The sequence below is a fragment of the Astatotilapia calliptera genome, chromosome 2, assembly GCF_964374335.1.
Source record: "Astatotilapia calliptera chromosome 2, fAstCal68.1, whole genome shotgun sequence".
Taxonomy (NCBI): domain Eukaryota; kingdom Metazoa; phylum Chordata; class Actinopteri; order Cichliformes; family Cichlidae; genus Astatotilapia; species Astatotilapia calliptera.
This window is the reverse complement of record NC_137423.1, coordinates 2,400,224-2,419,277: the sequence shown is the minus strand read 5'-3', so window position 1 is coordinate 2,419,277 and position 19,054 is coordinate 2,400,224. Positions and strand designations below refer to the sequence as shown.

The following is a 19,054-nucleotide window of genomic DNA, read 5'->3' as shown; positions in this document are numbered from 1 at the left end:
TGCTCATGTGATCGGCTTACCACGACTACTTTATTCTTCGTCAGTCAAGCAGCATCACTCATGTGATTGTTTTGCCCCCTAGCTCGAGGTGTTGTGCCAAAGCGTTAGTAACGCCGTTACTCGTAACGGCGTTATTCCCATCACTGGTGGCCACAGACCTGACATACCATGTACACCGCCTCCTTGTGGCAACAGAGCTCAGTGCAGGCAAACGGGCCATCCCATAAAAACCACTTTATGCAGCATTTTTGCCAGCTTTCTTTCCAAGCTTTAAATAGACCAGACTTTATTAATGTGGGAGCTCTTTTCCAGTCTTACTGACAAAAGCACTTTCCTTTTTCCTTTTTACACAGTCAGTTGACTTGAAGATTACAAAAGAACAATATTGTGGAAATGATGTATATGTTGATAACAATTAACATATATAATAAGAGTGGCACAGATAAATGATAAAGAGAGACAATGCACAATAGGTTACAAAGAAGTTTAGAAGCAGTCCTCCATACAGCCGTTTCTTGCTATTTGTCACAAAATTTCATTCCACACCTTAGCGACGGGCTATGCTAGGCCCCGCCCACGGGTCAGTGGGCACTAAAGCCACAGCGTCGAGTGGAAGCTGCTGGCCAATAGAAGGACTTCTGCAGTTGGAAACGGGCTACAAAGTTGCGTCGCTGTGCGCACAACCACGCAGAGACGATGGAAAACAAGCAAAGCCAGGTAATTCTGGAATATCCTTTTCCTCTCAAGTTTTTCTTTTTTTTTCTGTTTGTTTGATTTTAGACTTTTTAAATATGTCGTTTAGCTAGGAAATAAGTGGAAGCAGGCACGTGAAAAGGAAAAAAAGTTTTGTCATCTAAGCAGAAATGAAGGCGCAAGTCTTTTTTGGTTAAAATAAAAAGTCGCTGGCAGAGTTGGCTACAGCGCTTGAAGCGTTTTCCTGTGCTTTACGCGATTCGTTTAGCTTGTGTTTCCAGCGGTGACGCTCTGCTGTTTTCCCCGATGAGGGCCCACCTGCAGCTAATTATAGAAATAAAGCCTCAGTCAGTGTTTTGTTCAGCTGTAGTGAAAACTACCAACATTCTTTCCCTTTTTTTTCTTCAAGTACTGGCTGGGAATGCCAAGCTTGTGCCTGATTTTGGTTCATGGTTTTCCATTCCAATAGAAATGAACAAAAATGTATCAAAGTGGGCACAGTACCTATATAGTTCAATTTCATTGTCTTTAAACATATTAAATGCCAACATATGGTTTAAATAAACAATTGAGTTTGGCGCAAGTAAATCAACAATACATTTATCAAAGAAAAAAACAGGTTTGACATTGATGTTTGCAAGTCATCAAGCAGCATTTTCTGTTCACCTGTAGAGCCCACTATTCACATCACTTGATTCATTCGTTGGGTTTTGCGTAAATGGCTCTACACTACAGTTATTATTACTGTATTTGTCATAAAGAAATGACAAGTCACCCATGCAAATATGATACATTTGCTTTCCCAGCGTTTCAGACCATTTCAATTTAGTGTATAAAGGTCAACGTGCACACTTGCTGGGCAGGCACAGAGGACTGCAGATAGCTGGCGTAAAAAGAGAGTTAAGGTAGAAAAAGTCTGGCATGTGCTAGCAAAGAGCATATCAAACACACAATACTAAAACAAGACCAGACATGTCTGACAGCAAGAGCTTGTGTCAGCCTCAGGTGATCATTTATTAAAAACACTGACTCAACTAAGCGTGGCTGGAGCACTCCAGATGATCCTCATGTTGTCATCTCAAACACACCAGAGGAGCAGATGAGCATCATCAGCCTATTGTTAAAATTGTTTGTTTGCAAGATGCTGCCAATGGGGAAAAAGGTTATTTTAAAGTGAGCCAAACAGCTTATTTCAGACACAGAATGAACTCGAGAGCTGCTATAATAACTCTTGGGATCTGAGAGAATAACGTCCCTTTATTTATTATTTTTTTCAAAGAATGCAAGTCTATAAATTAGATGGAACAAACCAAGAATCACCTCATAAATAAGAATATACCAGTGGTTGAATCTACAACATGACAAAGAAGACCAGTTACCCACACATGTGATGTAGAGTGGTGAGTAAGAGCTTTAAAACTCTTATAAATAATAAATCTTAGTGCTCCATGATGGACAGAATCCAGCCTGTAGGCATTCTGAGCATGCGTGCATATAAATCACATCATTGTAATTAAGTACAGACATGAAAAAAGGGAGAACGAGTGTTATTCTTGCCTCACAGGACAAACAGGACTTTATTCTAAAGTTGCCTGAACTGTACATAAAAGGTTTAGTTTTCCTTTGAGAAGATCGTCAGTTTGATGTTGTCAATATTCAAAACGCGTTTCTGCACAGGTTATGCTGTAGTGTAGTGAAAGCTGAAATAGAGCCTGGCTATGAGTAGGTACAAAGTAGTACATCAGCATATCACCAGCATAAAATGAGAATGTGCTGTAGCGATATTATTACTACGATTGTTTTATATATAAAATGAATAACAGTGATCCAAGAACAGAACCCTGGATAACTCCTGTTGTGACATAAACCAAGCTAGAACAAAGTCCTTCTACCCATACACCCCGACCTGCCTCTCAGACCTGCCTGAGAGAGACGTTTAGAACCATTCAGCTGTCTTTAAGACTTTTTATGATCAACTGTATCAAATGTCAAGGCTGCACAGCATTGTTTTCAACTGAATTTATGAAATCATTTATTGCTTTTAAGGCTGCTTTAGTTGTACATTAATTTGCCCTGAAGCATCACTGAAAGTCACCTAAAGTCTTATTTACAGTCAGGAAGTCTTTCAGCTGTTCACTAGTTTCCACAACTTTAACAGGAGTAGAGCAGATTTTCATATGGTTAGAATTAAATTGGTATTCAAAAGATTAGAAAAGTAACTGCTGGTGCAATTAAAATCAGCAGCCAGCTTTTAAAGGAGGGGCTCCAAACTGTCTGGGTCTGCTGGTTTTCTAGCATTTGAAAGTGAGGCCTTGCTGCTGGTATAATAATCAGTGTGATTGGTCAGATGCTGCCAACAATACCTCATTCATGTGAACACACTCAAACCTATATCAGGGAAACTTGGCAAATGGATGAGCAGCTTTATGTGACTGCATATCATAAATCGAAAAAACAAAGTATTTTGGACTCACTTGGTAGTACACATGAAGATGATGGACTTGTGCTGGTTCTATTTTGTTTCCACATCAGGTGCTGAACCTTGAACGGGTGCAGGCCCTGGAAATCTGGTTGAAAGCAACCAACACAACGCTGACTCAAGTTAATGGCCAGAGGAAATATGGAGGACCACCTGAGGGTGAGAGAATCTGCGTCTCCATATTTCTTTGCCTAATTTAATATAATAGAATTTGTTCTCGAATCTTCACCGCAGTAGTACCAACACTGCCTGTTCTCTTGAGCATTAAGAAATATTGAGTTTTTGGCTCAGATTTTCAACATTTCACCACTGCCACCAAGTGCCAATAATGATATAGATTTCTCAAAGGTAAAAATGAATCAGCTGCTTTTGTTTGTAAAATGCAGCTGTGAAAAGACTCGGTTGATATATAAAAAAAATCTCTAAAAGCTAAATGTGGAAATACTTGATGGCCACGGACTTAAAAGTCAGTTTGATCTTATTTCCAGCTGAAACAAGAAAAGCCCGGCTTGCTCACATGTCACTCTATTGTAAAGACACGGACTTGCTTTGTAAAGTGCACTAAGGATTTGTTGTACATTTTGCATTGCATGAGCTTGAATTTTAAAATTGCATAATCAGCCATACCATTTCCTCTGTTTCATGGTCAGTGTGGGAAGGTGCCACGCCAGGACCGCGCTGTGAAGTCTTCATCAGCCAGATCCCACGGGACGCGTACGAGGACATCCTGATTCCCCTGTTCAGCTCCATTGGACCACTCTGGGAGTTCCGGCTGATGATGAACTTCAGTGGGCAGAACCGCGGCTTTGCGTATGCCAAATATGGCTCAGCTGCTGTAGTTGCTGAAGCCATACGGCAGCTGCACGGTCACATGTTGGAGCCTGGCTACCGCATCAGTGTACGGCGGAGCACAGAGAAGCGACACCTTTGTATTGGAGGTTTGCCTGCGTCCACTAGGCAAGAAGACATACTGCAGGTATAGCTGAACTGTGGAGTGTTTTGAGTGTGTTGACGAGGGAAAGGGGTGAAATTCATTCTGTGTCACCCAGTAAGAAATGGCACACATCATCTATCACCCACATCTCTATGCACCAATACATTAGTGAATGAGCAGGAGGTTGTCAGTGTTTCCAAGTTAAAGGCAGTGCTAGTTAACCCATAACAGCTGGTACTTCTGTGTTCGTGTCTTAAGTCACTCAAAGTCCACTCTGATGCAGGGTTGGTTAGTGTGTATGCCTCTCGACTGGATTGGATCTTTTTTTTTTTATCCAACAGATGCTTGGTTAGATTAATATCAGAAGAATTTGGAGGCCAGGTCAATGCCTCAAACTCAGTGTTGTGCTCCTCAAACCATTCCTGAACCATTTTTGCATTGTGACACGGCACCATCAGGGAAAGCTGTACATGGTCTGCAACAATGTTTGGTGGTACATGTCAAAGTAACATCCACATGGGTGCCAGGACCCAAGGATTCTCAACAAACACTGGCCAAACTATTACACTGCCTCGGACTGGCTTGCCTTCTTCTCATAATATATCCTAGCCAGGTGTTTCCCATGTTCACAACTTGCACACACACCCAGCCATCCAGGTGGGGAGGTGGGGTGGGGTAATTGAAGAAAAGCAAATCAACTATGAAGATTGACCAGTTTCCCCTGTGTATGATAAGAGTTTGATGGGCAAAATAGTTTTTCCAACAGCAAGGTGATTTCCAAAGACTTGTCAGCTACCCATGGAATACCTGGACATGATGTGCAGTGTGTGCATGCAAGGAAACGAGTGCAAAACAAAAGAAGGCCAAAAAAAACCTCTCTGCAGTACATGTACTGTATTTGAAAGGGTTATAGATGATATACCGTATTTTCTGCACTATAAGGCGCACTTAAAATCCTTTAATTTTCTCAAAAATCGACAGTGCGCCTTATGTCTGAATTCTGGTTCTGCTTACTGACCTCAAACCGATTTTATGTGCTACACGGCGCTCAAAAACCTGTCAAAACTTGTTTTAGCACGACTTTGGTTGCTACGAAGCCGCACCGCTTGATGGATTGTTGGAGCATTACAGCTACTGTAGGCAGGAGCCTCGCAGAGTAATCTGGGTCCTAAACTCCATCAGGTTCAGGTCCAAAGTCAAACGAACACTGCAGCATCACTGAGAGTTAAAAATTGTCGAAATTCTTTCATCTGTAATAAAATGATCAGCGTTGCTGCTTTACCAGGTGTAACAATTAAGTTTAACATCCAGGCATCCATGAAAACAGAATTTATTACATTTAACGGAGTTAGAAGTTAGCAGGACGTTAGCTCGCTAGCTTCCACCTAAACATGAAAATACAGTAGGTGTTTATAGATGTCTGGCCCTTCAGTCACATCTGGTATTGAGGTTGTCATTTAACTGCTGTGTGGATGAATGTTGTCTTCTGAGTGACCATGCTTTGCTTCTAGGTGCTGCGTGTGCTGGTAGAGGGTGTGGAGAGAGTTTCCCTGAAGGCTGGACCTGGTATCGAGGGGGTATCTGCTACTGTTGCGTTCTCATCTCACCATGCAGCTTCTATGGCTAAGAAAGTGCTGGTGGAAGGTATGGGAGCTCTTGTTCATATAGATGAGTGACTTAATATTGATCATGGTCCCATTTCTATGCCAGCCTGGGTGTCACTTGGTTACAAACCAGTTTCTGGTTGTGCACTGTTACTCCACTCTCATAATCACTTGGTATGGAGAGCAGAAAACTAGGTCTTAAGTCAGAAGTCATTTTATTCACAAGTCAGTTCAGTTTTCAATTAAAATACAAATTGTAGCATGAAAATAAGTAAAATGGTTATTTGTGAAGTGGAGCTCCCCAAAAGCTAATCAGCTGGTAAACACTAGAAAATGTCCTACAAATGCATAATTCTCACATTGCAAGAATAATGGCATTAAAAGTAACAGTGTTCGTAATGTAATTACTATTTTTATCGTTACGACGCCGTTACCGTTACTAACAAGAGAATGCGATGCGGACACGTTATGATTTTTCAGCAGACAGATGGTTGAAGCTGTCTTCAGCCTACTTGGAGCTGGGGGGAGAAACAATCACACAAGTTCTGCTGATTGGCTGAGGAAGAATAACGTAGTCATGGTAAACGAATCATTTGACCAATTTAAGATGACATGGCAACAAGATGCTATGTAAGCCCAAGACAAGAAAGTGGGGACTTCAGATCATATAGCAGTCTTTAAATTGTGTTGCTCGGCCACGTAAAACCAGAGTTATTATAAAAAATATATGCAATATTGTTATTTTCCTGAATACTGTTGTTTACTGCAGGAAGAAACCTTAGAAATGACATTTTCTAAGGAAAGCGCTTGCAAGCACTCTCTGCTTGTGACCAAAAAAAGAGAAGGAAAAAACACCCCTTTCCTATTGGTGGAAAAATGTAACATGTCGACCAATCAAAAAATTATATGCAACATGGCGTTTGGTTGTTTAGGAAGAGGGGGAAGTAGGGAGAGAGATTTCTGATGTTCAGTGTGTTTGGAGTGTGTAGTTAGTGTGTAGTGTAAGTTGTTTTGTTTTGTGTCAGATCGATGAGGCCGCTGCTCCAGACAGACTGCAGTGTAAATGCTGTCTCCAGGTAGAAAACAGGAGTGATACACCTCCTGCTGTCAGGCCTGCAGGTATCAGGCTGGGATGTGCTCCACTGTCTTATAGTGGACAGAAATTATTCTTATTGGAGTGGCACAAATAATTTCTCGTATCTTATTTGATGCAGAACACCTGATTGTTCTGTGTGTTTGTAATGTTGAAAAAAAGAAAACCACCACATTTTTAGGTAAATACCTGCATACAACTCTGTTGTTTGCATAACTTGTGCATAAGTTTAAAAATGTACATTTTAAGTTGTGAAAATGATCCAATAAACATGTTTGTGGTCGTTACAGTAAAATAACTTCTACGCTGATTTTGTTTTATAGTCTGATTTTTAGATAAATTGTGTTAATACAGTTTGTCAAAATGGGGGGAAAATAACTGGTTGTGCAGAAAAGGATGATACCAAACAAGGCGAAGTAAACAGTTTTTAAAGGTGAAATGTAGAGGTCAAATCAAAAGTACTCAGAAACAGCCAATTATACCCTGGACCCCAGAGGGTTCAACTTATTATTAAACTTATTTATTTTAAAATAACACAATAGTTACTTTTCCTAGTAATTACTTTTATAGTATTGTAACTCAGTTTTTAACTCAGTTACGTGTATGAAGTAACTATAACTACCTTTTCAAAGTAACTTGCCCAACACTGCTTATTACATTATATTCTAAATCACTAAATATCCATATCCATACGAGTCCATATGAAGCGGTGTCCAAACATAACTCAGTTGTATAAAATGCTTTGAGAGCTCAGAGTTGTGAGTCCTTCAAAGCTAAATCTAAATTTGTGGACCTCTACAGTAAATCTTAAGTCTAAATCCTGCATTATACATAACACAAGCTTTTTGAAATGAAAAAACGTAACAATGACAGAGCAGAGCAGAGGGAGTATCTAGGTCCCTATATCTTTATGTTCACTGTCAGTATGCATCTTGAATTTCAGAAATTCATCAGTATGAAGCATCAAAAATAATAATTTATGATACATTGCTCAACTATGGCGTCAGGAAGAACAACAGTTTTATGACCCTTATGAAAGACCTGATTGAATACCTTTGAATATTGTTTCTGAGCACCCCGAGAAGTTTCAACAAATTCGCTCGTATAATGTGATTCAGCTTATTTTTATGCTTTTATCATTCTTTGTTTCATCACTTGGAGTTTTAATATTTTTAATATGTCTGTGAAGGTTCTCAGTCATCCAGGTCATCGTAGCCAAAGGAGCTTGCAAAGAAAAGCGTCTGGACTTCTTTAAGTTGCTTGAAGACGTTTCACCTCTCATCCGAGAAGCTTCTTCAGTTCTAAGGTCAAATGGGAGTCAAGTGGGAGATAACCCCCCACAGAGGGACAAAAGGACAAAAGAGGATCATCAGGGGGTCCTTAAAGAAGTCCAGATGCTTTTCTTTGCAAGCTCCTTTGAATATTTTTAATAAGAACATACAGCAGAAATATATTTTTAAGATGCTTCCTAGTAAGTGCTCTTTTTCTTTTTTTCAAATTATAAACTGAATCTCATGTTTTTAGCTTTAAGTTTTCTAATTGGTGTCAATAAATTTGTTTCATTTTCACTTTCATCTTTTAAGATCAGTGAATAGTACTAGAGCTTAACCTCCTAAGACCCAAACTCTTCCACGACATGCATTTTGAATTTCTCTTTGATATTTGGGCTGATTGGGGCCCGATGAATGTAAAAACAAAGAATTACTAGATTTTTATTTTTTTTTTTTACCTTATTTTTGTTTCTAAGAAAAATCAGAGCCACATATGAGGATATTCGTTTAAAATTTTGATAGAACAGTAGCAGCATAATGTCCTCGTAAGTGGATATCAGGCCCTCATAGAGCAAAATTGAGTATTTTACTCTAAATAACCCAAAATGTGATGTCCACATATGTGGACGCAGGTCCTAGGAGGTTAAAGGTCTGTAATGTCAAAAAGAATTAGACCACTATTGAAACAAGCATGATGAATATTTGTGATGTTAACACAACTATAGTGTATGCATTTATAGTATACACTGCTGTATGCCAGGAGTGAACAAGACGTCAACTCACTGATCCATAACACTAGGATCTATAATGAAGACTGGAGAAGTGTAGAAGGTAACCATGCACACATTGAGGACAGCTACAAGTATCTGGCCAAAAGAGGAGATGGAAGCTAAAAGACAAAGAAGCTCCTCCAATCCAGCGCTCCAAGACTGCGTGCTAAGTGAAACAAAGGTGGCTGAGGACTAGTGCGTGTCAGAACCACTATCCAGAATGGAAAAAACAAAGATCCATAAGTTACATCAGGAAGATGTTCAGAACTAAATACCTCGGGTAGCAGAAACCCAAGAAAGAAGAGGAACCACCATGAGAGGACAGGTGGAAGACGTGGTTGATGTATGGAGAAGTCCTACCAGCGCTGGACAAAGCTGGACTGAAAGACGCCATAGAGGCACAAATCATGGCAGCACTGGAACAAGTTCTAATCACAAGTTTGATCTGCACTGGGGTCTACCACACCAGGCAAACCCCAGGTGCAGGATATGCAGACTATCACATAAGCACATAACAGCAGGCTGCAAAATGCTAGCAGGGCAGACATGGAACGCCATAACCAAGTGTCTATACAGAAACGTCTGTGCTGAGTACAACCTGGAAGTCCTGAGGTCAAAATGGGAGATGCAGCCAGGGTGGTGAAGGATGACCGAGCTAAGATCCTGTGAGACTTCCAGATACGGACGGACAAACTGGTGGTTGCTAACCAACAGGACACCGTAGTGGTGGACAAGCAAAAGGAAGAGGGCATTAATAATAGATCGGCAAGTGATAACAACACAGTGTCTGTGTATGCGTTTAACAGAGTTGTGCAAAGAAAAGCGAACTTTGTAGCTGTTTGTTTTACATGGTGAAAATCTACAGAAGCTGCATTTAATGCAGACTTAATTTGTTCTGATGTTTAATTAAATTGGCTAGTTTGCTAAAGGCTGATGGCAGTCTCACCAGTTTCTGTGACAGTGAGGACTTGAGCAAGAAGGGAGGATACTAAACCATCTTTATCTCAAGGACTTCATAACATTATTTTTCAGATTTAAAGTAAAATGGAGTATTAAAGTGTGTAGCTGTTGTTGCTCCCCCCCTCACAGGCTAATAAAATGTCCATGGGCCATTAAAACTCTGAGCCATTCATCTTGGGCTGTTAGGTTGGACAATGAATTATCATCATTAATTAGTAACAACTACACCAGTGTCTTGTTTTCAGCAGCAAAACCTTTTGCATCCAAGCCAAACAGTTTTCATCGTTGCAGCCACCATATAGGCTTAAAACAGTACGTACTCATGCACAAGTGATTTAAACATGCACACACAAGTGCACAGTCTACCTTATCTACGAGATAACATACTTTATGTAATTAATAAGGAGTAGTATTGGGGCCACATTAACAAAATCATACATTGATCTTTTGGAGAATAAAGTAGAAATCTATAGATTAAAGCACTTGCATAGGTGAGTTAGCAAAATCATACTTTAGAATCAGTTTTGGTTACATTGACATTTCTCTTTTAGGACATAACCTTAGTGTGGTGACACACAAGGATGTTGAAGTCATGGTGCAGAAAGCTGCAGAAGAAGGTGCAGAAGATGAAAACGCACAAACCTGGAAGAGTCGGTCAACTTGGTGCAAATGAAATGGCAGGGAGTGGACCGATGGAAGGATTACACCCTCGATCAATATGCTTATACAATAAGACAGCTGATCAACTTGTTTCACTGAAATGCACGTAGCGTAGTGGCTGCAGGAGCCACGGCAGTCGTTTGGCTTTGAGAGAAAAGTCCAAATGTGGAGATTACAGTTCAAAATACTATTTCAAGTTTAATGTTGAAATTTTGACTTTAAACTAAAAATGAACACAAATTTCTTTTTTTAATGGTTTGGCCAGTGGATCAACCAAGAGCCTGATGGGGCTTCCAGTGGAAACCACTTGGAATTCTAAGTTTGCATGTCTATCTTACTGTTAACACTTGACAGTTCTTTTCATTTGAATCCTTTAAATGTGTTAATTCTGCTGTGTTCTGTCTCATATTATAATTAATCTCTAAGATTTGATCTGTTAGGTTTTTTTTTTTTAAAAACTGTATTTTTGGTAGAAGGAAACATTCTTCCTGCTAAACTCACTACTTCACTGTTTTCTTGTGTCTCCAGCATTTAAGAAGCAGTTTGCAATGTGTGTGTCAGTCCAGTGGCAGCCAACAGAGAAGCCAAACCCTGACGAGTCACGCTGCCCTCAGAAACGTGCAAAGAGCCTGTTGCCGTCACACCTAGGGCCCCTGCACCACAGTTCTCCACAACCCTCAGGCCCGCCTTCATTCCTGACCCTCCCTGCATCCATACCCGCAGGTTTCTGCAGAGCAGTGGGAGGGCCCACTGCTCCTCAGCTCCCTCACCCTACATGCTCTTTCCCCGATTCCTCCACCCAAGGCCATCTTGTATTTGCAGTATCCCCAGTGATGCTTCTCAGTAAGCTGTGTGAGACAGCAGGTGTTGGTCAGCCGTTTTATGAAGTGCAGTACAGCCACGCTGGGCCTGATGGATTCCTCTACTTCTCCTATAAGGTGCAGATCCTCGGGATCACTGCCACTTTCAAGGGGTTGGTCATGATATTACCGGGTCCTAATGCCAGCACCATGCTAGAGGAGGCTCAGAAGGCTGTAGCCCAGCAGGTCCTGCAGAAGATGTACAACACTGGTCTCACACCCTGAACAGCTGATGCCGTCCTGCAGTTCTGTTTCACCTCGTTTGTGTTATGTGCTTTCTTTTTCTGCATGTTTTTACTAGAGTAGCACCAAGTTTGTTTCTCTGACTAGAACTTGTGGTTTGTTTTATGCATGATTTTTACTGTACATTAGTGTTCTGTGTTACTGGATTGGTTCTCATTTTAATTAAATGAGCTTTGAAAAGAAAGTGTCGGCATTTCTTTCAAATGAATGAAAGATTTAAATTAACTTAGGAAAATGGTAAAGCAGTTATTACTTGTCTCACTTCATGCTGTTATGAAGCCTAGTGACTCTCATCCAGACCTTAACGCATCTTTGAAGTTGTGGATTGAGACTAACCCCCTCACTGGTTCGGCATTTTATGTTAAACTGACAGACACGTTTACAGAGAACCTGTTTGGATAGCTTCAGTCTAAACAGATCTGTTGGGATTGTGATTTATGGTTTGGGAAGTGACTTACTGTGATCTACAGGGTGGGCCATTTCTATGGATACAGCGTAATAACATGGGAATGGTTGGTGATATTAAAGTCCTGTTTGTGGCACATTAGTATATGTGAGGGGGCAAACTCCTCAAGATGGGTGGTGACCATGGTGGCCATTTAGAAGTCGGCCATCTTGGATACAACTTTTGCTTTTCCAATAGGGAGAGGGCCATGTGACACATCACACTTATTGGTAATGTCACAAGAAAAACAATGGTGTGCTTGGTTTCAATATAACGTAAGAGCCATTTCATTCTTACGTTATAAATAAATATATATATATCTATATATATAGATATATCTATATCTATATATATAGATATATAAATTTCAAGACACTTCCTGTCTGATTTCTAGGCTGTGATATCAAAAACTAGTTCCTGATGGCAGTGATTCACTCAGTGAACATGTGTTTCCTTCACCAACCTCACACACAGATCCAAAAAGATCAGGAAGTGGGCAGTATAGTACAATATGTGTTATTTTGTACTGTACTGCCCAAACTAAAGATCTGCCGAAGTGTTGGAAATGATTCATATGTTTATTTTGGACAATACAGCAAAAGCTCAGACATGAAAGTGGAGATAACACAGAAGACCTTCAGCAAAGGGTCAGAGGTCAGACTGGGCCACTGGATTCAACAATGAGCCAATGATCATCTTGTCAAGTAGTGACTAAACCGGAGCCCTGATGTTCTGACATTTATCACACAGTTAGAACAAATGTCTACTGATGACTTCATCTCATGAAATGACTGATAGATGTCAATTCATTGATCAGCTGAGCTGCTGCTGCTGATCTTCATCGTGCACAGAAACATTCAGCTTGTTTAAATCAGTAAATAACTCAGACTACTGTGGCGATCGTGGCTCAAGAGTTGGCTGTTTGCCTTGTAAACGGAAGGTTGCCGGTTTGAGCCCCAGCTCGTTGTGTCCTTGGGCAAGACACTTCACCTGCCGCCTACTGGTGATGGCCAGAGAGGCCGATGGCGCGATATGGCAGCCTCGCTTCTGTCAGTCTGTCCCAGGGCAGCTGTGGCTACACCTGTAGCTGCCTCCACCAGTGTGTGAATGTGAGAGTGAATGAATAGTGGCATTGTAAAGCACTTTGAGAGCTTCGAAAAGTGCTATATAAATGCAATCTATTATTATTACTCTCAGTTTGAACTGTTCCCACTCAAAATGCTGTTAGAACAATGATGAACAATGATGATTGTAGAACTTCATAAACATCACGTGTTGTTTTCCACATGTAAGATAGTCATCAGCAAACAAACAGAAACTTCCTGTTGCCACACACGGCCTCTAAAATCTTTCCTACGGTTTCTGTCTGAAGTCCACTCTCTGTGTCGGATCCACAGGAAACACAAAACAACAAGATCTTATTAACATGGTTTTCAATATGTCTCCTTACAAAAAGTAAGTAATTAAAATTTTATTTGTATAGCACCTTTCAAGACAAGAATCACAAAGTGCTTCACAGAAAAACTAAAACAGAAAAACAGAAATCAACCAAAAGCAAGTTTTTAAAAAATGTTTTGTGTCTTTGTCCAACCAATGAACAAATGTGTATATGTGTGGAGGCCGAACAAAAGCATGACACATTTCTCTGTTTCTATAAACTGGAGTCAAACACAAATATGAGGAGTTTCACTGACAGACTCCAAAATGCCCCCGCAGTGAATCAAAGGGAAATCCTACAATGTGGCCAGAGACTCTTAATGGCTCCAACATCAACACATCCACAATGTTGGATCCAGTTCTACCTCACAGAGTTACTAAGACACACCCTCTGCCAGCATTACAACAGCTCCACCTGCTCCACCTGCCTCCTCAGCATCTGTACACCTGAAGAGAAAAGAAAGGCTCCAACAGCTCAAATCTACAAAGGATTCATGAAGTTTCATCCAACAATAACATGTTTGCCTTCCACAGTGTGCTGTTAGACACCACTGTACCTCTGCCATTTCAAAAAGAGCAGCTTGGTAACATTTTGGCTCCAAACACTTTGTGTTTAAGTTCCTAATCTTTGTTTTCTTTGTGAAGCCGACAACATCTGGAGCTTTGTGACTCATAGAAACATCATTTTGTTCTTTAGATGACAGCAGATTGGGACTGAATAATCAATCACTATCAAACCAATAAAGACAAACATGCTGATTTTACAGGAACTTTGTTGGAGAAGCTGTAAAGACATGAAACTGGTGGAGATCCCAAACCAGTGGATAGTGCTGGTTATTCCAAATAAAGCTGTTTCCATTTGAGATGAAACGACTTTCTGTCCTGATATATAATAAAGATGTTGTTGTTTTTGAGCCCCTGTATTAAAAGTCAATCCAGTTTAAAGTCAGCTTGAGTTTGATGTCTTTATGTCAAAGCTGCTCATGATGTTGAGCTGCTGATGGAATAAAAACAGTGAAAAATCTCCCTCAATATAAAAGCATGTAGTCCAGACTTAAATGTAGCACGAGGTGGAGAGCAGCTGGCCTGGCTTTGATTCTGACCCGGGCCACGCCCCCTTTCTCTCTGCTTTGCTGTCACTTATCTTCACTGCTCTGTCCAATAAAGCTGAAAAAGGCCCCGAATCAAAGAAATCTGCTGCAGCCTCTGAAATGTCTTCTGTTTCCTTCCCGACGGCTTTTTCACCGTCAGCCCATCAGACAGTCCAGCAGCATATATGATGATGTCATGATTTTGAAGAGACTGCTATGGTGGCCTCCCATGACCCCCAGCCTCATCACAGCTGAGAGGCAGACATTTGAAACCATTCAGCAGACAACTGAATAATAGTACAACACAACAGTCTGTGTGCAGACACACACTGACCTTTCATATAGTCAAATGAGTCAATCAAACACAGCTAGTTTAGTAATTTCTTTTGTGAGTCTAAAGTGAATCTAGTATTTGAAAGTCCACTTCCTGTATTTGTTGTTGAAGACTTCTTCAGCTTCTTCTCAGCTGCTTGTTTGGACGCAGAGGCAGTTAAGAAGCTTCCTGAAAAACACTGAACAGTGAGTTCACTGTGACATATGACAAATTCAGCTTTCTATGTGCAAATGTGTCTGTGTCTCCTCGGCTGCTTACTTCATGCACTTCTGTCTGTGACAGTCCAATGACATCACAGCTGTTTCCACCCCCAGTGTCTCAGGACTGGACACCTTTAAACATGTCGAGGATCAAACAGCGTCCAGCTAAACATACATGAAACTATCAAAGCTGACAATCATTCCAATAACATCTAATGGTTCATGTATATAGACACAGGACTACAAGGAAATGGCTCTCAGCATCTGGCTGTGGTAACAAATGAGTCCCTGTTTGTGTTCAGATTGTGTGCATGTTTTAGACGTGTGTCACATGTAGAAACACAAAAATCCCACAATGACACAAAGATGTGTTTGACACAGCTGTGCAGCTGTAAGTTGTTTCTAATGGTTCATTGAAGCTCTTCTAACATTCTGGAGACGATCAGTACATGAATCTGTTCAACACGGCAACAATTTGACTTCAATGTGAACGTTTGCCATTAAATAACCTTCTTCATCCAGCTGACAGCATCCTTCATCCTATGATATGAACAGTTCCTCCTGTTGATGACAAACCTCTGACAGGATCTGCTTGAGGAGCTTTTTCATGTGAAGCTCTCTGAGCTCAGGGCTGAGTTGCTGTGTTTCATCTTTAAGAGCTGCTGCCTCCTCGCCGGACTTGTTCTCCTCTTCTTCTCCTAATGACACCATTTCTGCTTCATATCTTTCACTGGCCCTACAAACAGATGAAGAGTAGATCTACTGCTGTTCACTGTTTGTGTCAATATGGAGAAATATGAAAGACAAACACAGCACATACAGAGAAATGTAGACAGGATGTGCAGCCAGTGCAGTAAATGGTCTCAATATCAGCTCTTTAGAAAATGATCCTGATGAACATGGAACTAACATCCAATGAGAAACACAGCTTCCTTGTTTCATGTACAATAACGATAAATGAAGAGCTAATAAAGAGCTGTTCTATTGTCAAATGCTGAGATGATTATTAGACAGAACCCAGCGGCTCACCAAAAGCCTGCATTGAAAATCTATATGAAAGTAATCTATGCTCATATATGGCAAAATCCTGTAACTGTCACTGTGTTTTTCATCTGTGCTCTTGTTGGTTGGACAAGTTTGTAAATGACAAAGAGCTCAGTGGACTTTGCATCCATCACATCCTGTTAGATGTTTGTTTTTCCTTCACAGCTTTGTGATGAAGGCTAAAGAACAGAGATATGAACTATTGCCAATATGAATCCTGATGCATGACGTGGGCATAGACCTACCAAAGCAACACTCAGCTCACCTCATTCCAGGCGCTTGTCTGCTGGAGACCATGAGCCTTGTTAGTCACACATTAGCACCGTGGTAGGAAACAGCCTCCATCACTTCATTAGATCTGAATTTGGACTGTTTCCCTCTGGATGAACCAAGTCTGTCAAATCTATTGATCCAACACAAACTATCAAACACATTGGCTCACAGTCAGATTGGCTTTGTATGGATGGTGTAACAGGGGACTGGGAAAGGATGCTGAAAGCTGAATATAATACAGAACAATAACAGGACATATAATAATGTAGCAAACATGATCTTCAACAGGCACACTTCTATTATTCATGATCACAGACACAAAGAACTTGTGCAGCCCTGATATCAGCCCTAATATATGAGTGTGTTTGCCCAAAGACTGAAACAGCATCAACATGACAGCTGTAAGAAATCTTCTCTCAGCCTTGTTTGGCAGAAGATCCCTGCAACAAAGATTGTAGCTGAAAGATGACGTGTGTAAAGTTTGCTCTGTGGGAGGGTCGAGGCTGTTTTTAGACCTTTGATAGTTTCCAATCCAGTTCTGACAGACAGGAATAAAAACAACATCATTAAGATCAGATCATGGAGCTGTTTGCTGCCTTGTTTCTATCTTCACATTACAAGACTTTACTACAATAAAGATGCTGACATGTATCTGTAGGAACAACATCATTGAATCTATAACAACTGGAGCCAAACCAGTGGCCTCTGCTGGGATCACTGGTGAGCCAACACTTCCTTGTTGGATGCAGATTTCAGGGCTTCCTTTTGCTCCTCCGTTATAACTGTTCTCTCTTCTCAACACATGATGACACAAAGGAATCAGCAGTGACAAAGATGATGCTGAAGAGAAGCACACACTTCACACATATAACAGACCAGTGCAGTTACACACACCTCTGCTCGACATCAGGCCTCAAACAAAGACACAAAACACTAACTTGACTCTAAACAGAAGAAACGAGCAGCTGTTTCTGTTCTGTGCTTATTTATATTTGACACACATGCTTCTCTTTGTGCAAACACACATCGCACTATAAGGTAACCTCGCACACAATGATTGGACAGCACAGCTGATGATGCTGGGAGATCCTATACGAAGCAATACAGAAACATTGAGAACAAAACTTTAAACATTGATTATATTGAGATAAGCAGCCGACCCAGTCTAGATAAAGGCGAGCAGCTGGGACCGCTGCTGCACCAAAAACAGGTTTCAGTGTTTCCATGTGTTTGTGTGTGTGTGATGTCTTTACTTATACTGGTCAATAGACTTTAGTGAACACATTATTGAAAGGTCTTACACATAAAATAAAAACAGTTTTTCAAGTATCTTTATTCCTCTGAAGCAGCTGCATTATAACCAGTCTGCTCCTTTGTGGCCATTTAAAATAGCCTTAAATAACTATTGTTATATTTGTTGCAGTTTCTGCTCCTGTTGGAGAGACAACTCTTGAAAAGCCATTTTTGAATTTTAGTGTGACTTTTAACTGGATAAATATCGGATATATAAACGTCCCTCTGCAACAAACTGAGTCCAGCTTCTACCTCATGATAGGAATGTTTTTGTGGCTCAAGATAATCTGATATCTTTCATGATGGATACATTTGACACATGTTTCACATATTATAGACCAACAAGTTATTCATAGCAGTTTAAATACAGGGAGTCACTTTTGGGCCCAGCAGATAAAACAGAGCCAATATTTCCTTCTTTGTTTAAGTAACGTGTGTCACAGATGTGACCTAGTAAAGTGTAGCTGAACATTAGTAATGTTATTAACACTCTCATGGCGTACTTTGAAGTTAGCATCAGCTAAAGTAATATACTAGCAAAAAACTATTTCCAGGCTCAACTTCCATACAGATGATGCTCGTGGCAAAAGAGTAACGTTCAGAAGCCTTTTCATTATGAAATCTGTTTCTGTTCATGAGGAAATCATATGTGAAGTGAACTGGAGTCTGTCTGTACTGGATCTGGATTCATCGTCACCCCTCCAACAGTGAAACAGTGATCCGGCTCACCAATTGGTGATAACAACCTACTGAGCCTGCTAGCAGGTGCAAGAGGGCCAATCTGAGCCACAGTTATGGGCTGATAACTGCTAATAACGCCCATTGATGGACTGATAACATGAAGATTAAATGTCAGGTCCCTCCAAAATAAGAGCTTTTTTAAAAACTCAGAATGAGGTCTTAATTTGAAAGCCAGAGTTTGTTGAAGCCGTTTCTTGGAGCAGGACCCTGAAAAATTAGAAAAAGCAGATTTTAAAACACTTCATGTCATCTGTGCTCATTAAACTGACATCATGCAGTTCATCTTCTCACCAGCAGAGGGCCACAAATCACCATCAATGAAGAGTTCAAGGAGATGTTAGTGACCTCAGAGCTGTACGTATTGATCTGATCAATATGGAAGTTGATGTTTCTGTGATTGGATCAGTTTTTAAAAGCAGCTGTTTTTATAGAACAACAGAAACATGAGAGATGCTGAATGTCTTTAATATTTGATACACTGAGTACTATTGGATGTCCACTTATTCAGCCATGATGGAAACATGCCATTAAGAAAGAGAAACATCAACTGATTGAATCCATGAATCTGAAAACGTGTTTGTGAGTGAAAGAGACAGACATGTACAGACTGAACTATCTGTTCAACAGTC

At 40.5% G+C, this 19,054-nt stretch overlaps 1 protein-coding gene across 1 annotated transcript; it reads left to right on the top strand.

Moving 5' to 3' along the window:
• The first annotated feature begins 568 nt into the window (after positions 1 to 568).
• On the top strand, positions 569 to 11,751 carry dnd1 (DND microRNA-mediated repression inhibitor 1). The gene is made up of 5 exons (XM_026181357.2): positions 569 to 717; positions 3,226 to 3,331; positions 3,823 to 4,148; positions 5,618 to 5,750; positions 10,993 to 11,751. The coding sequence occupies exons 1-5, from the start codon at positions 697 to 699 to the stop codon at positions 11,547 to 11,549; spliced, it is 1,143 nt and encodes a 380-aa protein (XP_026037142.1). The 5' UTR covers positions 569 to 696; the 3' UTR covers positions 11,550 to 11,751.
• Positions 11,752 to 19,054: the final 7,303 nt, after the last annotated feature.